General features: G+C 46.2%; 2 protein-coding genes across 3 annotated transcripts in view; both read left to right on the top strand.

Moving 5' to 3' along the window:
- Kdsr (3-ketodihydrosphingosine reductase) overlaps positions 1-17153 on the top strand; it is a 34679-nt gene extending 17526 nt beyond the window's left edge. Inside the window, exons 7-11 of one of the 2 annotated variants that reach the window (XM_039090876.2) lie at positions 1994-2077; positions 5679-5762; positions 6114-6218; positions 10534-10635; positions 12910-17153. In XM_039090876.2, coding sequence (XP_038946804.1) covers positions 1994-2077; positions 5679-5762; positions 6114-6218; positions 10534-10635; positions 12910-13029 — 495 coding nt within the window. In that variant the 3' untranslated portion in view covers positions 13030-17153. The remainder of the gene's footprint in view (positions 1-1993; positions 2078-5678; positions 5763-6113; positions 6219-10533; positions 10636-12909) is intronic. The other variant, NM_001108342.1, reaches the window with a different exon arrangement.
- Positions 17154-24353: 7200 nt separating this feature from the next.
- The window catches only part of Bcl2 (BCL2, apoptosis regulator), a 162437-nt gene continuing 159936 nt past the window's right edge, over positions 24354-26854 (top strand). Inside the window, exon 1 of the mRNA NM_016993.2 lies at positions 24354-25165. Within this exon, the coding sequence (NP_058689.2) occupies positions 24590-25165 (576 nt within the window). The 5' untranslated portion in view covers positions 24354-24589. The remainder of the gene's footprint in view (positions 25166-26854) is intronic.

The raw sequence follows: 26854 nt of genomic DNA, 5'->3' as shown, positions 1-26854 counted from the left end.
ACATGGTTTTGATGATTATAATAACTACTGCAGCCCTAACTGTGGAGGCAAAGCAATGGGGGAGGCACTGCAGAGTGGGTCCGAGAAACCGGTCTTTGTGACGCCTAATTATCACTTTTTTCTTTCTTTTGAAGCCATTTTTCTCTGGTCCCAATACAGGGCTGACCTCCAGAGACATTTTATTAAGTCACCATCTCGAGAGCAAGTGTGAGAAAAGTCACTCTCACTCATCACTGCTCAGGCTGGCTCGCTTAAGAGTCAGATTGGCCTGGAAGACAGCAAGCACTCCCTGGCAAGGCCAAGCCATGTACCCGCATGGAATGGAACCAACTTTCGTTCCTGCGGTCACTTGGATGGGTGCACTGTACCTACTGTTTTCTCTCTTGACCCATGTAACCCTCCCCAAGGCTTCATAGCTGTGTCACTAAGAGAATCTGGGAGCTGCAGAGCAGGCTCCCTGGTAGAAGGGTGGGGCTGTGGAATGCTGTTGGAGTTCTTCCTTAAGATTTTTAGCCCTAGCCTTGTTGCCGCCCCTTCCAATTGCCCGGATGTCTTTATGAGGACAACAGTAAGTAAGAAGGCAGGCCAAAGTGAACCTGATGGCCCGAACCTTTGGATTGCTGGTTACCAGGCAATAGAGGAGCGGACGATGGCAACGGGGCTGCTGGTGGACAGTTTTGGGAAACTGGGCGTCGAAAAGGACTTCTGGGATCTCTGGGGTGTCTTCATCAGTAGAGTGGCTGACTGGGAAGAGAAAGAGGGAGGCAGACGGTGTTGGAAGAGCTAGAGTGAGGCAGGAATAGGCGTAGTAGCTATAAAGAAAACCAGGGGAACCTATGGAGGTGTGGTGAGGTATGGGCGGTTGGGGGTGCCTCAGCAGGCCCATTTTAAGGCATCTCTTCCCCCTGAGGGTCCCACCACAGATAATATGTTGAGGGCATGGGGAGGGGAGTTAAGAGGGTAGTATGGGCAGAAAAAGGCAGAGAAAGAAGAGTCAGCCATGAGTGTGAGAGAGGGGAGAGGGGAATGAGGAGAGAAAGGACAAAGGGGGAAGAGGGTAGAGCAAGAGGGAACAAGAGAGTGAGAAGGGGGCAAGCAACCCCTTTTACAGTGTCAGGCATACCTGACTGTTGCCAGGTAACCGAGGGGTGGAGTTTAGGATGCTAACAGGCCTGTTTATAGGAGTTGCTTGGCTGGTTCTACTTTGGGGGTCTGTCCAGCGTGAAGATACTTTCTGCCGATGGATGCTGTGTGGGTGGTTGTACAGGGACTTCTGCAGGGATGGATAGAGTTCCAGTCCTGGATTCAGGCACAGCAATGCACAGCAGGGTAGTCACTGGGAGACACAGTATTTTACAGTTGAAATGATCATAACAGTATTGGAAGCAGCCTGAAACGCAGAAGAACTAACCTCATAGGTAGGGCATAGACCTGCCTCCTGCCTTGAAACTGTTCCGTTTGTGGGCAGAGTCTGTGATAAACTTGCACACTGTCGTTCCACAGCATGCGCAGCGTGCACAATCCTCCCTGGGCAGCTCCCAGCCCCTGCCTGGTCAGCAGGAAGGAAGAACCCGACTAGAAGGGGCTTGACACACTCGAGAGCCAGCTATGGTCCAGTGTGGGTCAGGGGAACTCATGCTACTGTTTCTAAGTCATCTTCATGGAGAAGGCCCCTTGGACATTTTGTGGCTGTTCACTGACGGCCTGACAACCATCAGTGTTGTCAATCTTCCCAATGCTATGGCCCTTTCATCCACCTCATGTCATGGTGGCCCCTGACCATAAAGTTGTTTCATTGCTACTTCATAACTGTAACGTCATGAATCAGAATGTATCTGATATGAGGATATCTGATGTACAGCCCCCCAAAGAGTCTGTGACCCCAGCTTGGCACCGATGCTCTAAGAATCAGGGCAGTTGAGACTGGGTACAGGGATGAATACAAATGCAAAGTGTTGTTTACTGAGAATGCAAACCTTGTTTGTGTGAGCAGGTGAAGCCGTATAATGTGTACGTCACTGTGGCCTACCCACCAGACACTGACACTCCGGGGCTGGCGGAGGAAAACAAAACGAAGGTCAGTATTCCTTCATAACGCGTTCTGTGAGGCGTGCGCGCACGATGGTGTGTGTGTGTGTGTGTGTGTGTGTGTGAGTGTGAGTGTGATATGTGTGTTCTGTGTATGTGATATGCGTGTTCTGTGTGTGCTGTGGCGTGTGATACATGTATATTGTCTGTGTGTTATGTGTGTGTGATGGATGCTGTGTGTTCTGAGTGAGGTGTGTGTGATGTATTTTGTGCATGTGTGTGCGTGCACACACGCACACATGTGTGTGTATGTGCGTACGTATGTATGCATGTTTGGGAGTGTGCGGGTGTGGATAGAGACTAGAGAACAACCTTGGGTATCCTTCAGGTGGTGTCCATGGTTTTGAGACAGGGCCCCCCACTGTCCTGAGTTGTCAAGTAGGCCCTGCTGACTGGCCGGTGAGCGTTCTCCTGTCTCTGCATCCTCGTGGCTGGCTTCACAGGTGCGTGTGCTCAGAGGCCAGATAGGCAGGCGCTTTATCTCCCTAGCCCTGCTCTGCAGCTTTAGTGTCATTTTTGTGAATTTACCCCACTATGGCCTGGCCATTTACCAGGTAGTGGGTCTGTGGGGTGCAGGGTGTCAAGCCAAGGTTTGACTTTCCGGGCAAAGCTTCCTCCTCTCTTTTTCTACTCTCCAGTCCCTTTTCTTAAAGTTGAACTTGTTTCCAACTTTTAGCCCAGTGTTCTCTCATACGATGTAGTTGTCTAATGCTGCCTGTGGCCTATTTCTCCCACTTCTGATCCCCAGAGGGAGCCATTCACACATGTGTCTAAAACCAATCCATGCATGCGTACGTACCTACATAACGTGCGTGTATGCACTCATACATATATACATTCATACATACCTACACACAGTCATGCGTATTTTAACTAGGAAAGCTAAATGCTGGGCCTCAGCTCTACTTTGCTCTCCCTGGGTCACCTCTGATGGAGTCAGACTCTATGTTTATGTGCAACTTTATGAATGTTATTGAAGTCGAGCCTCTGTATAATGGCATTTCCTTTCTTGTGTGTATCTATTTAACTGTGAGCATTTGAAGCTCATTCACTGGGGAGAACTGAATCTTTTGGTCCATGTGAACTTGTGGTTTCTGTTACTTTCACTTTTCATCCCTCAAAGCCTTGTCTCATCTCCTGACAGGACACAGGCCCGGGCGGGGGGTGGGGCAGCATCCTCTGCACTCCACTGTCGCTTGTTGGGGTCTGCGCCTTCCACTTCTGTCATTCCTCTGCTCACTTTGGTGGCCCTTCAGTCGTGCCAGAGAAAGGCCCGTGAGAGGTAACATTTGTTAGAACCCGCCTTCACAAAACTGGCACCTTCCTCTTGCTATCTTTTTGTTGTTGTGTTTGGTAGGTTGTTTTACTGGATGGGAGTTAAAAATGATGGTCCTCACAGCTTCTCACTGAGTTCTAGCTTCCACAGTTCCTGGGGACCCACTGACCAAATGCCTGAGAGAAGCAGCCTGAATGGGTTTCTTTTGGCTCACGGTTCAGAGACGCCCGCCCATCAGGACAGGGAGAACTGGGCAGGCAGATCAGTTCTCTTTTCAGGGAGCAGAAAAGGGGGGTACGGCATACAGACAGGAGAGCCATAACCTCAGCAGCACATTCCTCCCCCTGGGCCTCCACCTTTCCCCACCTTACCTACCGCAATGCACTTGGGCCATGCCTTCAGCAGTGACTGAGCACCCTCAGACTTATGGGCGGTGTGGGCTGCTGGCGGTGTTTGTTTGTGACATTCCTTTTCCTTCTTATCTTTTACAATGTCACTTTACATGAAGTGTTCTCGTTTCATATGCTAGATCGGGGGTAGCCCTGTTGTTCTGTCTCTCGCTCACATGCTCCCGGTCTGGAACATCTGCCTCACTCTTGCCCCTGGGAGTACTTGGAAGCATTCTTTGTGTAGTTATTTCGTAGGAGCCCCGCTTTCCTGGCTGACCACATCACCTCCTCACTCACTCACAGTTTCTTTCTCCTCCAACTTTGCGTTGATATTTTGATTTCTACTAATTTTTTTTAAAGCTTAGATCTGTCCGTCATGGGTTTGTCTCGGTGACTGTTCTGTTGTTGTGAAGAGAAACCAAGACCAACATAACATAAAAGAGAGCATTTATTTGGTGCTGTCTTACAGTTTCATAGGACTAATCCGTTATCATCATGGTAGGGATCATGGTGGCAGGTAGGCAGACATGGTGCTGGAGAAGGAACTGAGAACTAAATCCTGACCCACAGGCTGCGGGCAGAAAGAGACACTGTGCCTCAGACCTGCTAAGCAAGCATATTTGCTGCATACTCCTCAAGTCTGAAGCCAGTAAGGTAGTGACTTCCCTGAGAGTTGGTTGTTTAACCCCCAGTAAAGTTTGGGACAGATTTCTGGTGACTAGAGCCTGCACTGATCTGTGGGCCCTGTAGGGGGCGGCAGACACCCTTCTAACTCAGTGCACCCTGCATGTCCCTACCCACCTGGTTTGGAGGAACAGCAAATCAATGGGATGTCTGTCCTCTCAAAATCTTAAAAATGCAAAACAAACAAACCCCGGCTTTTGTAAGCATTTAGCATGTCCCTGTAATTAGAGGTGGCAGGTCAAGGGTTGCAAGCCTGCCCACAAAACCAGACGTGGAAGAATAAATATATTCTAGGCTTTCTCCTCAAGCCTATGCTGAGAGTCACATTAGTCTCCCGTGGCTTACTGCTCCAGCTCAAAACTTTTCTTTTGAAGAATGTCTGGATGTGTGTGTAAAGTGATACTAAGAAAAGCCAATCGGAAAACACAAAAAGGTAACTGCTCACAAGTAAATTAGGACACAGAGTGTGAATACAGAAGTAGCTGTAACATGAATTAATGAAGAAATGAATGAGAGGAGGGAGGGAGAGAGAATAGGAGGCAGGGGGGAGGAGAGAGAGAAACTGAGACACAAGGAGCAAGGAATTAGGAAAGCTGTTCTGAGCTAAGTGTGAGTCTGACCGACCTTGATCTGTCTCTTGAGGAGCAGAAGCCTGTGATTTGTGTAACTGTCTCTCAGCCAAAGTAGGGACTAGGCAGCGTTGATGCTCAAATGCCAGTGTCTTCGCTTCCTCTGCTCGTCCCTGAGCAAGTAGATGCAGTTCTTCAATGGGGCCTCGGCCGAGACTGTCCTCACTCAGGCTCCGTCTGTCCCCAGCATCACTCCTCTGCTCGGTGGGGACTCTATTCAGAATGGAGGCTCTATCCTGAGACAGGCCATGTTTGCTCAGTCACAGGGACAAGCCTCTGTGCACATACTGGCTGGCAGTTGTCTGGCCAGTAAGAGGAGGGGCCCATCCTCACAGTGACACACTGATCTACTCCACCAGCTCCAACCCCAACAGTCCTGACTAGAGCCAGGCTTGCGCCACAGGAAACAAACAGCAAGCACCTCCTTAGCATGCATGGGCAGTGGACATGAGCATTCCACAGGTGCAAAACTGACCTAGAATCTAGATTGATCTTTATCTTAAACAGACTTACTTGTTCAAAGGTCGAAAAATGACAGTTCTTTGTAATCAGTCTGTAAGACATTCATTTTAATTCAGTGGACGCTAACTTGTGTATTTCCCCCACTTGCAGCCCCTGGAGACCCGGCTTATCTCAGAGACCACAGCTGTTTGCAAACCAGAGCAGGTGGCCAAACAAATTGTCAAGGATGCCATAGTAAGTAAAAGCCGTTGTGTGGCCTTCTGTCCTACTTGTATTTATATTTCCGAGCTGCACATCAGGACTCACTTCAGAGCAGAGCATTCAGCCTGGGGTCGGGTTTGTCTGATGTTAGCCGCCACAACCCCCACATGCTTTCCATGGATTCAGTACTAACCTGAGGGATAGAATCCCGCTACTGTGAGAGAACTGAAGCTCTCAGAAAGCAGATGGCCACGACATCAGGAGAGGCGCCGTCTTCTGGTTTTTATTTGTAGTGTTACTAGTGTTACTAATGTTACTGGTTTTATTTGTAATGTGTGGGTGTGAATGTCACCTTCTTACAGGAAAGGTTCTCTTCTACCGCAGGAGTCCAGGGGATTGAACTCACATCAGGCTTGGTGTCTGGGTTTACGCACTGAGCCTGGCCTCAGGCCCTGCTTTATCCCTTCCCACGGTTTGAGACCATCTAAGGTACTTGGTTGCCAGGCTCAGGGTGGGTTTTTCTTTCCCTTCCTGTTTCCTGTTACCACTTTTCTCATGGTTCACAGCCAGAGGTAAAGCACAGGCCGCTGGCCCCACCGGTCCCCGCAGTGTACCTCCTCTCCCACTTAATTTGTGGGGAGTTGGCTTTAGAAACCATTTGAAGCATTATATACAACGCCCACCATGCACCACAGTTCGTAGGACCACATTCCGATTAACCCACTGTAGAGCAAGTCTGAGGGATGTGCATAAACTCAGTGACCTGCATGACTTTGGAAAATCTAGAGTCTGCTGTCATAAACAGTGCCCAGACAACATGGGGCAGCTTCTAAATAGCACAAGGGGTGTTGTGCCAAGATTAGCGGAACATGGTAAGAGCAGCCTCACCAGCACCCCTGAAGGCCTGGTGAGACTGCTCAGTGGGTAAAGGGATGGACCCCCAATCCTAATAACCCACGTTCTTCACACTCCAGTAGTGGAAGGAGAGAACGACCTCCTCAACTCCAGTTCCAGGGGCTCCCATGCCCTCTTCTGGCCTTTCTGGGTACTGCACATGCCACACATATTTTTTAAAGCTGAAAACAACAGCGACAAAAGGACTGAGTTCCTAGCACTGACATAAAAGGCCAGTGTGGTTGTTCCTACCTGTAACCTAAGCCCCATGTGGACAAACAGGCAGATTCCCAGAGCTTGTGAGCCAGCCGGCCCATCCAGGGTCACATGGAGACCCTTTCACAGAAGATATGGTGTAGGGTGATTGTGGTAGACATCCAACATTGACCTTTGATGACATATCCACAGACGTGCACATGGGACTGAGGTGGGGTGGACATACTTTGCCCTGGTTGCCTTCAGACGCTCACAGAAGTGGCATGGAGACATGGAAAGCTAATTTGGTTTTCCCTCGAGTCAAAACAAGCATCCTGCTTAAGATTTAAAAAATATGTATGGTATGTGTGAATGCCTGCATGTAGGCATGTGCACTGTGTATGTGCTGGTGCAGTACCCAAGAAGGCCAGAAGAGGGCACTAGAGCCCTGGAACGGTAGTTAGAGGAGGCTGTGCTGCTTTAGAAGTCTAGAATCCTCTATAAGAGTAAGTGCTTTCAACCATTGAGGAAGCTGCCTCACCAGCCCTGCCCCACCCCACCCCTGCTCAGGGCTTTAATGACTCCAAATAGAGCTTCCAATTTTGGCAAGATTCATCTCCTAAGTTTGCAGAGTTTTCCTTCTCTTGACCCCATTATACTTTTATAAATTAAACACACGCACACGTGTGTACACACACACACACACACACCATATATTTATCTGGGCTATATTTCTTTTGTTTGCTTGTTGGTTGTTTTTTGAGACAAGGTCTCACTATGTAGCTCTGGCTGTCCAAAAACTCACTGTATAGATCAGGCTGGCCTTGAACTCAGAGATACGCCTGCCTCTGCCTCCCAAGTGCTGAGATTGAAGGCATGTGCCATCACATCTGACAGGCCTATATTTCTCAATACTTGCCATGATAAATATTGAAAGTGTAGTTTTTAAAATATTTAATTGCAGGACCGGGGAGAGTAGCTCACTGGTGCTTGCCTTGCGTGTACATGGTCTTGGGCTCCATCACCAGCAGAAGATGGGAGAGAGATTTAGTTAGGAGATAAAGTCATTTGATATCAAAGAAATTGGGACTAGGGAGTGCCATGGTGGTTAAAAGCACTTGTTCTCATAAAGGCTCTAGAATCAGTTCCCACCACCACCCGGGGGCTCAGCAGCTCCTCAGGCAGCACGTTGTACCCACACATGCATGCAATCAACACACACACACACACACACACAGAGTAGGAAATAGTAAAACTTAAATACATTTATTACCTCTTTAAACAGCTTTATTTATTCTTTTAATGTGTATTTTACCTGAGTGTATGTATGTATGTGCAGTGCTTGCAAAGGCCAGGAGTGCACTACATGCCTGGAACTGGACTTAAGGCAGAGTGTGTGTATGTATGTATGTATGTATGTATGTATGTATTATGTTTTTATGTATGTGCAGTGCCTGCAAAGGCCAGGAGTGCACTACATGCCTGGAACTAGACTTAAGGCAGAGTGTGTGTGTGTGTGTGTGTGTGTGTGTGTGTGTGTGTGTGTGTGTATGTATGTTTGTATGTTTGTATGTATGTGCAGTGCCTGCAAAGGCCAGGAGTGCACCACATCCCTGGGTCTGGACTTAACAGGCATTGTCCCCTCTCTTTATGGTTTCTTTTTATTTGTGTATGTGTGTGTGTGTGTGTGTTGGAGGTCGGGGGTTAAGTAGGTCTGGGTGTGCGTATGTAAGGATAACAGTCAGAAGACAGATTTGAGGAGTCAGTTATTTCCTTCCCTGGGGTTCTGGATCAAACTTAGATCATCAGACTCAAGTGGCAAGAGCTTTTGTCTGCCAAGTCACACCTTTTCAGTTTCTTTAATATGGGGCTCCAGTAGCTTCAGACTCAATTGTAGCTGAGGGTGGCCTTGAATTACTAACTCTTCTCCCACTTCTCAAGTGCTGACTGATATTACGGGCACGTGCTCCTGTGCATGGTTCAAGCATAGGTGTTTTCAAACAGAAATTCATCAGGAAGAGTGGCATTGTATTTTCAAGAGCCTTACAAAGTCCACATGAATGGAAGCCAGCTGTTTCCGATGTCTGCTTCTGTGGCCAATCTGTTAAATACATTCTTTTTGAAACATTTGAAGAAAATCTGACTTTAAATAGATACATGGTTGGGAGGGAATGAGGTCTTCATGGCTTTTCAGATAATTATGGGCATAATGTTCTTTCTTTTTTATATTAACCCCCATCTTGACAATTAGGGGTTTCTTAAAGGTTGGCTGCAGTGTGAAATTAGAAAACCGCACCAATGAGTTTTTTGTTCTCTGTGACACTGAAATCCATGTCTTGTTTCTGTATTTGGAAACAAGCGTTAGTCATTTGGAAAAATATGGAATCTGAGTTATCAGAAGTCACATTCTTCAGAGATCAGGGAAATATCAGGAAGCCAACTGTCTCTTGCTGATGGATAGTTTTCATACATCTTAATTTTTCCCCGCACACATACGTACTCTGTGGTCTTCTTGCAAGCCACAAGTTCAGTTCATTTGTCTGCCCTATTTGTGCTTCAAGCCCAAGTCAGAATGTCCTAGCCTGCTGGTCGACAGTTGTTAAACAGGAAGCTTAGCTCTGAGGGCTTTTCTTCACAAGAAAAAGCCTCAGTATTGTTCCCAGTCAGGCTGGAGCAGTGAGTTTCTTATGTGTCACCTGAGAACAGGAGCCTTGTTCCCAGTGTCCTCCAGGAGATGGACTGGTTCCTGTGAATGCTGTGTATACTCCTGTGAAATAGCCCAGCTGGGGATGGCGCTCCATTGGTAGAGTGCCAGTCTAGCATGCATGAAGCCCTAGTTCCTCCCTAGTACCATATAAACAGCGTATGAGAACACAGGCCTGTAATCCCAGCACTTGTGCGGTAGAGAAGAAAGGATACAAAATCCAAGGTCATTCCCAGTTACAAAGTGAGCTCAAGGGCAGCTCGAAATCCTGCCTCAAAAATAAATAAGCCCCACACCTGTTTAATTGATGGATTAAGGCCCTGGTTATACTGAGTAGCAAAGAAGTGATGCATAGCCCATGGGGGGCAGATCGGACAGCCCGAGATCCAGGTACACTGTGCAGACAGCATGCAGTGGACCATTCTTCCTGGGATGTCCCAGGTAGCTTTCTCAGACCTTGGCTGACCACGGGTACATGAAGAGGAGAGGGGAGCTTGTATGAAGGAGAAATGTCCTCAGGATTACTACTTAATAAAATGGGGAGCTTTGCTGTTTTAATCATGTGTTTTTAAGTGTGATGTGTCTTTCAGGTTCATAAAGACTTTTCTGGTGTGTGTGTGTGTGTGTGTGTGTGTGTGTGCCCGCGCTTGTGTGTGTTTCTTTGTTGCTGCGATGGTGGTGGCAGTGACTGCGTTAGGCCCATACCCTGAGAAGCTCTGCTTCGTGTTGTAGCACTTTTGTCCATAAGTATAAAGGCCAGTAGCCGAGCAGCTAATGTCTCAGTGTTATGTGACAGTTTCCTTGTCCCTTGAGACCCTGAAAAGGTCTGGAACCCACAGGGATCTGTGGACTCATACTTTCAGAACTGGACATATTTTAAGTCTATGTGTCCACTTTTAGCTCTGGTATATTCTAAGTTGCTATGCTAGCCCACCTAAAGTGAAGGGACACACTTCAAACTAACTCCAAACTTATTATTTATTTATTTTCTTTTGCTTGCTTCTTTTCTAGCAAGGGAATTTTAATAGTTCTATTGGCTCAGATGGGTACATGCTGTCCTCCCTGACCTGTGGGATGGCCCCGGTGACTTCCATCACTGAAGGACTCCAGCAGGTAAGGCCTTTCATAGCCAGCAACCAGGCACACATACAGACAGATAAACTAACAAAACAAGAATTACCGTATCCAACTTCTGTGAGAAAAATACGTGCATAAGTTCTTTCCCTCATGTCTGTCTGTACACCGTGTGTGTGCAGTGCCCATGGAGGGCAGAAGCAAACACTGGGTTCCCTGGAACTGGTCTGACAGAGAGTAGGCTGCCAACCTGGTGCTGGCAGTCAAGTTTAGGCACTCTGGAAGGAGAGCTTATGCTCTGGACCTCTGAACCAGCTCTCAGGTCCGAGAGTTCACTCCTGTTGATAAGGTTCTGTCTTCCCAGGTAGTTAGGTGTAAGAGGATTCATTAACTCTTTAACTCTTAAGGAGTGGCCGAGGCTGGCGGGCAGTGTGGATGGCAGCCGTGTCATTAGAGCTCTGATGGAAGGACTGTTTGGGGACAAACCCTGGCCTTAGGGATCTATGCAAGGTGCATTCAGATAACTCCTAGTTCTTTTTCCTCAGGCATTTTCCTAACCTGTCACATTTGGAAATGTACTCCCTACCGTGTGTACATTTGTCTGACACTAAGCCTTGTTACTGCTGCTTTGGTTGATGTATTTTAACTAGCAGATCTTACTTAATAGAAAGTATAGCACGTTTCCCATATACCTGCCAACCATGGCCTCTGTCATTGAGTCCTTACAGTAGTGTGGTATCTTTATTTCAAGTGAGTCAGTATTGACATACTTTTCTCATAAAGCCCTCAGTTTACACTCTGGGTACTGCTGTGCTTCTGTGAGTCCTGTATCCGCCCATGGCTTCAGGGCACGTGGGATCATTCCACTGTCCTGAAACTCTCCCAAGACACTCTTTCATCACTTCCTGAGACCCTGGCTGTTTGCCATCCTTTGACTCCTTTGCCCTTCCTTGCCCAGTTTCTGTTTAGTTTTCTTGGTTTTTTTTTTTTTTTTTTTTTTTTTTTTTTTTTTTTGCACTCACTCAGACCATTACCTAAGGCTTTCTGGGAGAATGGGTCCTCCTCACTTCACTTTGTGTCCCCTCTGAGGCAGCCACCCCTCTTAGCAAAGCCTCCACCATTGTCCCACTGCCTGGAAGTGTGCACCTGCCTCCTGCTGCTCTCTCTGGAGTGCCTGCTGTTGCCTTCAGCATGGACCAGGGCTGGCTCTCCTGCATAATACCCATGCTGATTTCCTTACATAGCCGTATCATCATTACCGTTAGATCTGAATCTGAGAAAATGTTCTTTCTCCTCACAGCTGAAGTTACAGTATTATTTTTTGTCCTTTCTGATATTTTTTTACCCTGAGATTCTTGAAATGGAAACCTTGAACTTGGGATCCTTCTCAAGTGCGTTACCTCAGGTACACGCTGCCAGGCCTGTCTTTTGTGGTACTCGGAGGAAGCCAGGACTCCATGTGTCCTGAAGACACTTAACCAGCTAGCCACATGCCCAGCCTTGAAATTTATTATAAATTCATTGCTGGCCTTGCTCTTCAGATATTTACAAATTTCAAAACACCTGATCGCACGTCAAACCTCTCACTTTCTTTATCTTATTGTCAGAAAAGGATACCTGGGAGATAGTGTGTCCTTAACTCTCTGAAAATGAGTTGCTTTAGTGAGAGACGGTCACTGGGAAGGGTCAATGGCTGTGGATAATTCCCGCCTTACCCGAGACAGTGGTTTCTTCCTCACTTGATTATCTTTCCACCACAAGCTGAGCATATTCCCCCCCCCCCCCCGCCTCCCCACCCCCGCCCCTGTCCTTGCAGCCACTTGGAAGGCTGAGCCAGAGGGTCACTGGTGATTACAAGCTGAGAGCAGTCTAAACAACATAGTAAGACTTCGCCTCACTAAATGAACATCCGTTCAGGTAGGAGAGGAATATATACTTCTCACTTCACTCTCCGGAGCACCCAGCAGAGGGGCTCGCTACTCAGAACATCTTGCTTGTATCGAAGCCATCTGGAATGTGGGATTGCACTGTCTCTACGAGTTATAACCCGGTCTTCTAAGAATACCTAGTTTGTTCTTTTTATGCTTGGAATTTGTTAATGCAGATAAATGTTGTTGTCTGTGGCCATCCAGTGTACAAAGCAGACCTATTCTGTTCTCGAGAATTCCTGGCATTTACAAAGTTTTCATTATACTTGTTCTTGGAGCAGATTAGATGTGTCCTGGAAACTGTTTAGAAGAGATTTAATACTGTAAAATGGGCTATTGTGCTGTCCTGTTGGATGAGCTGACAGGTCCCCCCTTTATCTTGCAGGTGGTCACCATGGGCCTTTTCCGAACAATCGCTTTGTTTTACCTTGGAAGTTTTGATAATATAATTCGCCGCTGCATGGTGCAGAAAAGAAAGCCTGAAGTCGGAGACAAAACTGCCTAAGTCTTGCCCCTTGGACGAAAGACTGAATCCAATGATTTGTCTGGTGTGCTGCTAATGGAGCTCAAGTTTTGGCCTGCAGACTCTTGTGTCTTGTTTTTGAATGTGTGAGATTGGACCCCATGCTCCTCGGAAATCTGGCTGCAAACAGAGGGACATGAAGCCATCTCTACAACGTTACTGTTAACACTATGCAAATACGGTTTTCTGGGTTTTGCGGGTGATAGTGTAAGTACTAACAGCAGGAAAACAGGGTAAAGAGCAGAAGGCAGAATGCTAAATTCAGCTTTCCGGTTATATAGCCCCATCCTGCCCATAGCAATCAAGAAATGTACTTTGTGGCACATAAGAATTTCTGAGGATTTCTTTTGGTTTTTGGTTTTAACTTTTCATGAAAGATGGTCTGGGTTTTTATTTGTCTTTTTTAATTTTTTGTATTTTTTCAGTGTATGTTATTCAAGGTGTGTCTTCAGGTAGCCCCTCATCTGACTCTCAGCACCTCTTGCTGTGCCTGGGACTCGCTTCTGCTAATGAAGCTGGTTTCTCTCTCTTTGATCCCATAAGGCTCGAGGGGGATGGGAGAGCAGCACAGAGGAAGGCAAGGGGTGAGTCCTTTGTGACAGCAAATGGGGCTTTCTTGTCTCCTTAGACTGACGCTTACCACGTTCTCATTTTTATTCAGGGGGAAAGACAGCCTCCTTACGTGTTATCTGAAGAGAAATAAAATCTCATAGAAGCTTGAAAGTTTACAGTTTCTTTAGTAGCTATGATGACCCGAAGTTCACATTCCATTCCAGCTCAGTTTCTAGTGCTTCTTGACGCTTTCTAGTTCTGCTGATGCTACCTTAATATTTTTATTTTTGTAAAAAAAAAAGAAAGAAAGGAAGGAAGGAAGGAGGAAGAAAAAAAGATGGAGACGAGTGCAAATGTTTTTGACCTGACTTTTTAAATTAATCCATGAATTCATTAAAATAAAAAACTTAAAAGCATTACATTCTTACTCTCAGAGAATACAACGGGGCTTTAGGGAAGGCAGCTGGTTGTGTATTTTTCCGTCTTACTGAAAGACGGTCGATTTTGAAGATGCTCATTTTGGAAGTTGGGTGTTGAGCTGCTCTGTCTCCCACACTGACTCTGAGCAGTATCTGCAGCACGGTAAGGAGCCCTCTGGCCCTTCTCGCCCTCCACAGCGGCCTGTGCGCGCCATGGGTGAGCCAGCAATGCGCATGCGCTGTGTGTTGCAGGCCTGCTGTTCCTTGGATGAGCCTGCTGCACATACCTCTGATGAGTCCAGCCTGATTCCACTCATCCTGTTTGTTGTTCCCAGGTTGCCACAGTTTCTATGTCCTGGCGCGTTTTACCCTGTCCTTCTTGTATACAAAATACTACACTCCAGTTCATTCCATCGGAAAAATACCACTACTTTCAAAGAAAAACTTTTTAACTGTTAAAAAACAAAAGAAAAAACAAACAAACAAAAAACCCCAACAAACAACAAAAGGGTTTGAAAATTTAGAAATTATTACCATGGCAAATGTTTGGTTTTGCTTTTTTTCTTTTTTCTTTTTTTTTAAAGATTCATTTATTTTATGTATGTTAGTGCACTGTCACTGTCCTCAGACACACCAGACGAGGGCATCAGACCCCCATTACAGATGGTTGTGAGCCACCATGTGGTTGCTGGGAATTGAACTCAGGACCTCTGGAAGGGCAGATAATGCTCTTAACTGCTGAGCCATCTCTCCAGCTCTCCACACACCTTTTTTTTTTTTCAAAGGTGAGTTTTAACTGTGTGGTCTTTTGCCTCAGCTACCTGAGTGCTGGCAGTATAGCTTAGCACCACCATGGCCAGTGAGCCAAGCAGGTTTTGCTCTTTGAGTTTTCAAACTCTTGACTTTATAGTGGCTTAGTTTTTAAGTAATAAGATATTTAATGGCTCCATTTTTATCAAGGTCTGGAAACATTTTAAATATCATTATAGAAGATATTCTTCATTAAATGCATTACTGTTTACAGGAGCAGGTTAACAATGCCAAACCCCTTCAGTCCGATCTAGCCACATTTTGCAGCTTCTGTCATGTTGGACAGATGCTGAGGTGGAACAGTAGGATCTGGTTCCCAGTTCACAGGAGACAACTGTGCTCCTACCTGGACGGACACTTTCCCATTTTATTTTCTTTGAAATCTTCCCAGACAGTTGGCACCTTCTACTCTTACCTGTTACAATTTAATCCCAGATGTCTGACACAGTACAACTTTTTTCACTATACTATTTTCAAATATTCCTCCACTAGAAGATGGCTGTGTGGATAGCGCCTGAAAAGCTTTGTTCTGCAGTGGGAGGTGCTGACCCTAACCCAGTTTAAACTCAGGTTTGCCAAGACTGTGATGGCATGGAACGAGCCTTTCTGCCCAAGGTATTAGAGGCCTGATTCCCTAAAGGTTAGAATGAGCTTTACTTTTCTTCGAACATCGATACCATAATCACAGGCGAACCTGATGTGAGAATAGTGTCATTTTTATTCATGGCACATCAGCGTGATGTGCCTATTTGCTAACCTTACCAGACGCAGAGCAAGCACCTTGCCTGTCAGTATGTATTCCACCACATTACCTTTGAAGTCCCACAAAGGAACTCTTAATTGATACTGCTGCTTGGGATGCGGCATTGAAACAATGCCAACGAAGATGCAATTCGATTTGGTGGAAAACTACAACTTTTTGCAAAGAAAAGAAAGTTGGGGCGGGGTGGGGAGGACAGTCCCATTGTTAGGGAAATTATCATTTGTTTTCCTCAGAGAGTTTAACACTTTGCATTCTTTACCGTGTGCTAAGGCAGAGTCAGGGCGCTGAGGCTTTTCTGTTTCCTTTGTATCATTTCCTCTGTGTGCCTGAGGGCTTCTGGGGTTTCAGTTCTGAATGCCTGCTCTAAGAGTCAGGTTGTGTTACTTTATTTTAATATATCCTTATGCTCATTTGAAAATTAATATTCTGCTATATACATTTAGGGACTCTTCATAACTGAGAATGGATAGGAGGCAATCATTCCTTTATTAAAAAAAGAAACGGAATAGTGGCCCTGAACTGGGAAAGGGTTTCATTGAAGAACATTTGCCTAGTACACTTGGGACCCTGGAGTTCATTCCTTACTGCAGTCCAAAGACATTCTTTATTAAAACTGTTCTCTCTATAGTTTCAAATTTTAGTAATTATTCAGTTGATATTTAAAATGTTGTCATGGTCCTCTTTCTGTATAACTTAGTGATAATGTATTTATCTGGATGTATTAAACCATATATTGATTCCTGAAAGCACAACCTTTAAGATGATCTTCTAGGTGATGAGAACATTTCTATAACACTTGCTCCACTCAAAGAATCCTATATATCTGTCCTTGTAGAAGGCTGTACAATGAGTTATGTTGTGGTATTTAAGTTTATTACATTGTATTCTAATTGAAATGTGTCTTGCCCAAGACCACAGTTAATAGTCACACTTTTCGATAGAAGATGCTCTCTTTCTTATCACTCTTAGTCCTTAGGATCCCAGTTTGAAAGACCCTGCTGACTGTCACCCTCCGGTTCTGAACTGGATCTTGCTGTTCTGATCATGCTGAGTTAATGAATGCTTATGGGTTTGATTTTTAAAAATGAGAGAGTTGCCATTATATTTTATACTTGTTTGTGGTGTGAGCTCTTAAGGCGCTTTGACATTGGCAGAGAACACAGAGCTGTTTTGATACATTATTAGGACAGCTACTTTAGAAGAAGCTTTTGTGGTGGTACTATATTGTGACAGTGCTGTAATGTGATTTTTATATCTTGTATTTCTAAATTTCACATACAGAGTGGGGAACAAGCTTTACTGATCTGAGAATTTATTTTTCTAGAACATTGTCTTTACAAAAGGTACTTAATCAAACTGAAAGAGTCTTTTATAGTGTCTCTACTTGACTTTCTAGGCATTTCATAGGGCCTGATTTCTATTATTTTTAGGAAGTAATATATTTTATAAGATATACTTAGAAATCTGTACATTTATTTCAGGTATGCTCTGTGTGGGTAAAAAAAAGCCTATGAAATATAGAATTTAATAAAGCTTTTGAACAGTTACATTTCATATACAAATAGATTTTCTGGCCCTTGTTCCTGCTTATTATTCTATGAGCTGTGTCTAAGTTTTGACAGCAAGATGTGAGTGAAAGAACACCTTGGTTTCTTATAAGAATTGTCTGCTCATCCTGAGAAGCTGTTCCTTAAACACCCTTTTCACCATACTCTTTCCTTCGGTGCTTGTCTGCACTCTTAGGGGAAAATGCACAGACATCTCACCAGTACATAGACAGTTATTTGTAAGATTTTCATAGAGAAAATTTCTTAGGTTGGCAATATCTCATTTCCTATTTGCTGAGAGTTTTTTCATGTTTTTTATTAATAGGTCTCAAATTTTATTGTATGTTTTTTGCATCTATATGTTGGCTGTATGTTTTTTTTTATTTATATCTTTAAATTGCTTTTATTCATTGTACTCAGTGGTGAGTTTTATAAAGACATTTCATTTAAGTAGACCATTTTGGAAGCATCTTGCATTACAAGCTGAAATTTTCTTTAAATTTGAAACGTTTATATTCAAATGGCATGTGATATCACTTCTCTAATTTGTATGTTTGGATATTTAAAAGAAAAGTTATTTCCTTCCACTCTACTAGTGAGTTTATGTAAACCCCCATTTTCCTCATGTTACATATATTGGTTGAATCCCAGTGATGAGCCTGCTGGGCAGGCTCCAGGGGTGAAGACCTGTGTGTTCCTCCTCTCCCTCCCTCCACCCTTGGCTGTCTGTGTTATAGCCTTGTGTGTCTTCCCTTCCCTGAGAACTCCCTGTATCCACCCACATCTTTGGCTAGAGACTTTTGAGTTTCGATAACACAAAGATGTAAATGCCAAGTGCTTTTGTAGACATGGGAGTGTATCAAAGATGTCTCTTCCCTCAAATGGTCCATAATCTAGCAGAGAACAGCCAGAAAGTGTACTGTGATTGACAGGATAATAATTAAGCTATATTAATACTACAGAACAGATAGGTTCAAGGCACTGTTGAGCACTGCGCGATTTAACTCAGTGAAAGTATACGTATGCACACTATGGGTAGCAGTCATTACACCTCTGCTTCTAAATGAGGGAACATGCACAGAGAGAGGTTCATTAACCAGCTCAAGGTCACAGCTATCAGTTCCATGGAGCCAGGATTCCGCCTGGGGCTTCTGGTTTTTGTTTTGTTTTTGTTTGTTTGCTTTTCATCTCTTAGCCTCCAAAACAAACTACATCTAAGCTATCTGGGTGGAGTATGGAGAAGTCAGGGCTGGTTTCACACACAAGTGTTTGAGCTGAAGCTTAAGGGACAGGTATTTCCAAGGTGGAAAGTTAGGTGTGTTTTAGAGAACAGAATGTGGAGGCAAAAGATGCTAAGAACACATTTCAGACACAGCTCAGTGGTAGAGCTCTTGTCTGTCATGTGACAGGTTTGGTCCTCTCTACTGCCAAAGGAAAAATAAGAACAAAGAAAAACAAAAAAGCCATCAAAGGTTAACACAGCTCTGAGAAGGGCAAGTGGGAAGGGAAGGAGGGAGGGAGGGAGGCAGGATTGGGCAGACAGAGTCATAGGAATGAGACACCAGCCTTTGAACTCCATTGAGCAGAAGAGAAATAGCAAGATTGGAGTTTGAGAAGGGTGTGGATAGGCTGGAGAGATGGCTCACAACCAAAAATATAAGAGAAGGGTGTGGAATCCCTTGGAATTCAGTTTTAATGTTTCCTAGACTGAAGGGATATCTATTGCAGCAAACAATCTTCATTTGTTTGAGAGGCACCCCATTAAAGACAGAACTGCTGGTGGAAATGTCACCTCAGAAGTGGCTGAAGTGCCTTGCCTTTGGAAATACGGTTGATATTGGTGTCCTCATTAGTCTCAAACAGAATAACCAATGGCCTTATAAGAATAGGAGAAAAGGGAGCTATGCAGGAAGGATATCTTGATAGGGGCTGAGGTGGGGAGGAGTGACAGCAGAAATGGCGGGGGAGGGAGGAGCATCAATGGCTGCCATCAGGCTACACCAGCTAACTAAGAGATGAGGGAAGACTTCATCCCTTCCAGAGCAGAGGAGTACTCAGCCCTGTTCTAAGTTACACAGCTTGTGGTGTCTGGACACAAACATGCTAACTTAGCTATTTAACTATTTTAATTTGTAGTTAGTATCGGGAGACATGGTGAGGTCTGTTAAATAGCAAATGAGTGTAGTTATTAGGTAGAGGAATGTAAATTCTTCTTTCTTCTGTCCCCTTGGTATGAGTGGTGACTTCCCACTTGTTTGTTCAACCACTTTAGTTGCTATCCAGAAACGAGCAGGCTTTGAAAACTGTCAGACAAGTTCCTCTCCTTGGCCTACTTCACCTTAAATGTTAAGTCATTCATTTGAAAGGCAGGAAAAGGTCGCTTCTCTGTGCTTTCTTTTGTAAACCGAAAGTGAGTACCATTTCCGCATGTCCACTCTCATGCTGGGCAACCCAGTGCCTCGCAGACCGGGCCACTCACACTCCAGGCCCTTGCTCACTGTTAAATATGCACTCCAGTGTGGCTGCCTTCTCATTCGTGCCTAGTGGCAGAAGTGGCTTCTTACTGTAATGGGTTTGTGAGGCTTAGGTGAGTTTCTAGGCTACGGTAAGACTTATTTCTTTTGAGCTGATGAAAGCATTTCCCAGCTATGACAAGAACGGCAGTCATGGGAAGAAAGGTTTGAGCCTCAATGTTCTGGGACCACCAGTGGGCACGAGTGTGTGCCCACCAGGGTCTTCACACTGAGTGTGTGCCCACCAGGGTCTTCACACTGAGTGTGTGCCCACCAGGGTCTTCACACTGAGTGTGTGCCCACCAGGGTCTTCACACTGAGTGTGTGCCCACCAGGGTCTTCACACTGAGTGTGTGCCCACCAGGGTCTTCACACTGAGTGTGTGCCCACCAGGGTCTTCACACTGCTGTGCTCAGAGGCCCATGGTGTGCACACAGGTTCTGTGAAATCAAAAGCCAGTGCTTTGTCTTACACCTAGGCCTATGGAATGTCAGTTTTTTTAATAGTTCATTTTATTCAGGTTATATGGTGTCAGTCTCAGCCCCACCCCACTCCCCCACCCCGATCCCTAACCCCCATTTACAGATTTATTTCTACTTCATCTGCTTACAGTTTTTTTTTTTCTTCTTTTTTCTTTTTTACAGAGCTGGGGACCGAATGCTTACAGCTTTTAACCTGAAATAACCCAAAGGGTTTCTTTTAAAATTTATCTTTCTATTATTTTTTTTCTCAGTGAAGAGTCTCTTCCTCAATTTCAGTTAAAAATTCCATAGCTGGAAGGATTTGATATATGTAATTTACACGACCAGTTCTGTGTTCATTCTAGAATATTCTTTTTCAATTTCATAAACTTAGGAAACTTTCACACTGATCCTCAGGAGAACTTCCCGAGTAATGCTGAGCAGCACCAACCAGCAGGTGGCGACCCTCGCAATGAAAACTTTCTGTTTAGCAGAGGATGGAGAAGGGTTCAGACCCTTGTTATGTCAGCCTTCCCTTTTCCCTTCTGGATGGAGGCACCAAGCAGAGGTACCAAAGGTTAGTCCCTGGCCTCTGAGGAGATAGAAGCTACCTTGGGAAGGGGAAGGCCATGGCACGTTTGTCCAGAAGGTCTCAGTTACTTGTTCCCAAGTCAAGGCCAAAATGCCACAAAAGGAGCCGGTCTGCGAAGACCCTTAAGGAAAAGTCAGGAACCATTGCTGTTTCTGGGAGTGGGGTCCTTTCATTCTGGCTGTCCCTGTTGCATAAGTACAGCACTCCTGCCCACCCCATTCCTGTCCTCTTGTTTCCTCAGCCCAGTGCAGGGCTTTAAACGTGCAAAGGCTTTCCATTCCTCTGAAGTAATGTGGGAGGTTAAGACAAGGTTCTAAGAAGATCCCTGAGCCGTTTTTATACCATCAGTGCCCGTTCCATTTCGGTGAGCACACATACCTCAGTGCCTCCCTTCCGTGCTGGCCACCTCTCCAGCTCTGTCAGGGCCATCAGAGAGCTGCAGAGGATCCATTCCCTTCATCCCTTCAGTAACAGACACCGAGGAAGGAATCCATGCTCACAGGACAGAGAGTGGTCTCGTGGCTAACAGTGAGCTAAGTGAAAAAGAAAAAGAAAGTGACGTGCTATGTGTGTGTGTACATACATAGTAAATAAATGCTTTGGTGCCGAGGATGTAGCTCTGTTGGTGTAGTGCTTGCCTAGTGTGCATAAATCCCTAATTCAATCCCCAACATCACACAAATCCTAGCACTCTGGAGGCAGAGGCGGGAAAATCATTAAGTTTATCCTTTGTGCCGTAGCAAATGCAAGGCCCACCTGGACTACATAAGGCCCTGCCTCTTATTGATTATTTATTATTTATTCATTTATTTTATGTATGTGAGTACACTGTCGGCTGTCTTCAGACACACCAGAAGAGGGCACCAGATCCCATTACAGATGGCTGTGAGCCACCATATGGTTGCTAGGACTTGAACTCAGGACCTCTGGAAGAGCAGTCAGTGCTCTTAACCACTGAGGCACCTCTCCGGCACCGAATGAACAGTTTTTCTTGGCGTTTTATTTATCTACAGCTTGATTTTTTTCTGTCACTGTTTATATAGGTGTGCTGTGGGTACATAGACATGTATCTATATGGCTGTATCTTCTAAAGCCATCTCAGGTTGTCTGCTGGTTAGAGCTGAGGACATCAAATCCATACCTATACCATGTTAGGATCATGGCCTTGAACGGTGGCAGGTAGCACTCCCTGAGGTCTAGCCTCAGCTCAGCACTGGGAGCATTAGGAAAAACTGTTCCTGAGTTATTTTAAAGCTCTCAATGCTGCTACTCTCCCTTCACTGGCTCACTGAGAGTTGGGTCTGGCGTTGTTCACCAAATTGGGTAATGACCGGATACAGATTAAAAGGGCCTAGGTGCTCATGTGGTGTCTGCTCAGACACCTCCAAGGTAACTCCGAATACCACTAGTGAATTTCTTCAACTTTTCGTTAACAAGCCAAGAGCATCCGTGACTGCCATCAGTCTGCCACAGTCTGCCACCATCTGACTAAGAAGAGACAGGGAAAGAGCAGCCTGAGGTGCATCCCTCGCTGGTTGTGGACTTCTGCTCTTCACAGCACAGGAGCACTCACACCTGTTCTAAGTTACACACTTGGTGGTTATTCTAAGTATTTTCATTTGTAATTAATATCCTGGACACAGCATTGGAAGCTGCCTCTCTACACCCAAGGGCAGCATACGGGTACCACTCACTACTGTGGGGTCAATGTATGCTTCAGTAATCTCTCTGGCTGCTGAGAGCTGATAACATAATGTTTTTGTTTTTGTTCATGTACGCTACACACATTGCTAGCTGAGGGTCTGTTTGATTTTATACACTACATGTGGTTGTGCACACTACACTGTTTAGAGGGTCCATGTGATTGTAGATACACCACACACACACACACACACACACACACACAGTGACTGTGTGTGTACACACTTTACATGTGGTTAGAAAGGGTCCATTGGATTGGGTACATCCCATGCACGCGGTTAGAAAGGGTCCATGTGACTGTGCACATGCTACATAGAAACGGTCCATGAGGTTGTGCACACCCCACACCGGGTTAGAAAGGGTCCAGGCGACTCGCCACTGCCTGACCCTGGCAATAAGCGCACCCATCCAGCAGACAGCCCCGCAGGCCCGAGGAGGCCCCTCGCACACTCACTGGGTTACGGCCCCCCGGGAGGCCCGCGCCACCCACGGTCCCCGGCCCAGCGTAGCCCGCGGGTGGCCGCCACCCAGGCCAGCGGCGGTGGTCCGGCGCGCGCTCCCCGGGGCGGCCGCGGCTCCTTTAACCCGGGCGGCAGGCGGGCGGCGGGCGGAGGCGGCGGGCGGGCGCTCAGAGGAGGGTTCTTTCTTCTTTTTTTGAATGAACGGTGACGTACGTACAGGAAACCAGGCGCTCCGACGGAGAATGAAGTAAGAGGCCGGGCCCCCCGCCCCGCGCCCGCCCCCTTCCTCCCCGGCCCGTCCTCCCGCCCCGCGTCCAGGTCCCCGCCGAGCCGCCGCCGCCAACACCGAGGTGCCCGGGCCCTCCCCAGCCGCAGCCGTCACCACGGAACGGGCTGCGCGGCGCGAGCACGAGGAGGCGGCCGCCAGCGCCGCCCGCAGCAGAGGAGGAGAAAGGGTGCGCAGCCCGGAGGCGGGGTGCGCCGGTGGGGTGCAGCGGAAGAGGGGGCCGGGGGGGGGAACTTCGTAGCAGTCATCCTTTTTAGGAAAAAGAGGGGGGGCAAACCCTCCCCCACCACCTCCTTCTCCCGCAGCGCACCACACACAGTGCGCGGGCTGCTCCTTGGGCACCGGCGGCCCCAGCGCGTCCTTGCCTGCATTTAGCAAGCTGCTTTTTTTCCCCTTTCGGAAAACGCATTGGCCCTTCGGAGTTTAATCAGAAGAGGATTCTGGTCCCCGTTCCCCGGCCACCGCTCCTCCATCGTCCCCCTGGCGTGTCTCTCCCCTGGAGGTCTGAAGCGGTCTGGTGGATACCGATCCATGCCTGCGCTCCAGCGTGTGTGTGCGCGAGTGTAAATTGGCGAGAAGAGGGGAGAATCACAGGACTTCTGCAAATACTGCAAATACTGAACATTGTAATTCATCTGCTGCCGCCGCCGCCGCCGCCGCCGCTGCCTTTTTGCCCCGCTGCGGTGCTCTTGAGATCTCTGGTTGGGATTCCTACGGATTGACATTCTCAGTGAAACCGGAGTGTGAGGACACAATTCTGATTTTTTTCTTCACCTATCCTCCAGACCCCAACTCCTGATTCATTGCAAGTTTCAAAGAAGCTTATACAAGGAGACTTCTGAAGATCGATGGTGTATTTGTATTTGTTTGGGTTTTACCAAAAAAAGGGGGGAAACTTGACAGAAGATCATGCGGTCCTTAGAAAATGCAGTAAGTTCTTTGCACAGGAATTTGGTTTGATGTAACTTTCAATGGACGCGTTTGAAATATTTTTTACTTAAAGTGCATTCGAGCAGATTTAATTCCCAGACAATTTAATGCATTTTCTTTAACGTGTAACTTGTAGCGGATATACCTTTCTTACAATAAATATATAAAGGAAAACACACCTGATTTTAACTGCTTACATCGTCCTGCCTCCTCACCTTTCAGCATTGCGGAGGAAGTAGATTGATATTAACCAAGCTTAATAAATAATGTGCCTCATGAAATAAAAAGCTGAAAGGAATTTGAATAAAAATTTTCTGCATCTCATGCCAAGGGGGAAACACCAGAATCAAGTGTTCGTCATAACTAAAGACACCCCTTCATCCAAGAATGCAAAGCACATCCAATAAAAGCGCTGGATTATAACTTCTTTTTTCTCTCTTTCGGGCCGTGGGGCGGGAGCCGGGACGCGAAGTGCTATTGGTACCTGCAGCTTCTTTCCCCGGAAGGATGGCGCAAGCCGGGAGAACAGGGTATGATAACCGGGAGATCGTGATGAAGTACATCCATTATAAGCTGTCACAGAGGGGCTACGAGTGGGATACTGGAGATGAAGACTCCGCGCCCCTGAGGGCTGCCCCCACCCCTGGCATCTTCTCCTTCCAGCCTGAGAGCAACCGGACGCCCGCTGTGCACCGAGACACGGCTGCCAGGACGTCGCCTCTACGGCCCCTTGTCGCCACCGCTGGGCCTGCGCTCAGCCCTGTGCCACCTGTGGTCCACCTGACCCTCCGCCGGGCTGGGGATGACTTCTCTCGTCGCTACCGTCGCGACTTTGCAGAGATGTCCAGTCAGCTGCACCTGACGCCCTTCACCGCGAGGGGACGCTTTGCCACGGTGGTGGAGGAACTCTTCAGGGATGGGGTGAACTGGGGGAGGATTGTGGCCTTCTTTGAGTTCGGTGGGGTCATGTGTGTGGAGAGCGTCAACAGGGAGATGTCACCCCTGGTGGACAACATCGCTCTGTGGATGACTGAGTACCTGAACCGGCATCTGCACACCTGGATCCAGGATAACGGAGGCTGGGTAGGTGCATGTCTGGTTGAATGAGTCTGGGCTTTGATCTCAAGGCGGGGATGCTCAGGTTGGGGTGTGAGTGGATTCTGGGTCAAAATGGGCCGTCGAGCCGATGAAATAAAATCGAGTTTGTGGCTTTGCTCCCCTGACCCCTCACCCCCTTCCTCTGGGTAGATCACGCCTTGCCAACCATGTGTTAACTCCTGCCCACTGGCTGTGAGAGAGCAAAGGTTCAGCATTTTTGATCCAGTAGGATTGGGAGATAAGTAGTATCCCTCCAGTGACTCAGAGTTACTTAGTCCAAGTAGCTTGCTGCAGATGTTTTGGGTCCTGTGTAGGAACCAGACCTCCAGTGCTCCCTCTTGACCAGTGCACCTTTAGTTCCTCTGGCGGACTAACAAACTTAAAAAGGTCCAACTAGACAAACAGGCTCCACCAGAGGACGCAGGCAAACCTTTTCTAACTCACTTGGGAACATTTTCCCGAAGAAAAACAATACAGCTGCTTTTCCTGGAAATCATAGCTAAGCTTGTAAAAAGGTAAGCTTAAGTATCCGTGGATGTTTGCGGAATCCAGTCAGTCTGTGCCATAGCCCCAGTGGGCACGGTCGTGGGTGCTTTGTCCATCGGTGAATCTGCAGGGATTTAGAAGTTTGCATCTGCTTCAATGTCTCTTACTTACCTCTACCTATAGTCTACATAGTTGTGCGATCTCCACTGAGTGGACTTATATCTAGGGTGCCTCTGAAAGGAGTGGTGGAGTCCACTTAGCTGGGGGGTCTCCAGCCCTGACAAGTTAAAATGATTTGTATCGAGCGCTTACCTAGGAAGCGCAAGGCCCTGGGTTCGGTCCCCAGCTCCGAAAAAAAGAACCAAAAAAAAAAAAAATGATTTGTATCCGTAACTTTGATGAGCATCTGTGGAGTGATTGTTTTCTGGTATCTTGGGAGGTCAAGCTTCCATATTTTACCATAGGATTTAAGCTTTTTCCTGGTTCTTCGCCGGCAGAGAGCAGACTCAAGGCTTGTTAGACCTAAAACAATTGAGTTATGAGAAAGCAGTAATTGTTGTCTGACTTTTTAAAAAAGAACTTGCATTAATGAAAAGGGTTTTCATTTTAGTCCTGCCTTGGTAGTATCAAGAGAAGAAGTAAAAAAAAAAAAAAAATTAGAACCTTACAGGGACAAAAAGCCTATAACTGGCTGAATGTGAACCAAATATCTAGAAGCACATTATGTTTTTACTACAGTTTGCAAGATGTGCTAATATTCATAGGTCCCGAAAAGGAAAAAGCCAGGAAAAATAGATGATTGATATGAACATCTGATCTTATTTGACCAATGTTGACAAAATATTGGTGGCACTGTTCAATGTTTAAAAGTAAAATTAACTCAAATATCAGAGTTTAAAGTGCCTGAAATTCACATGCTGTTTGTGAATTGCATGTTTGTTGACATCCCACAGGATCAGATTGTTAGTGGCGCTGGAAGACTTGGCTGAAGGACAGAAACTAATTTGTTAGATGTTGAGTTAAGTAGGTTTTTTTTTTTTTTTTTGCCACTCTATTCAAAGAGGTGGGAACTTCAGAATCATTTTAAAATCAAAGTAAAATTGATCTAGGATTATTATTTCATATTTCTATTAAAAAATAAATGTTTCTTTCTATTTGAAAGAAATCCAAAGCAGTGAATGTGTGGTG

This window comes from Rattus norvegicus, chromosome 13, assembly GCF_036323735.1.
Source record: "Rattus norvegicus strain BN/NHsdMcwi chromosome 13, GRCr8, whole genome shotgun sequence".
In the NCBI taxonomy this organism is placed as follows: Eukaryota; Metazoa; Chordata; class Mammalia; order Rodentia; family Muridae; genus Rattus; species Rattus norvegicus.
Note: the sequence above shows the minus strand (reverse complement) of the source record. Positions and strands in the feature narration are given on the sequence as shown.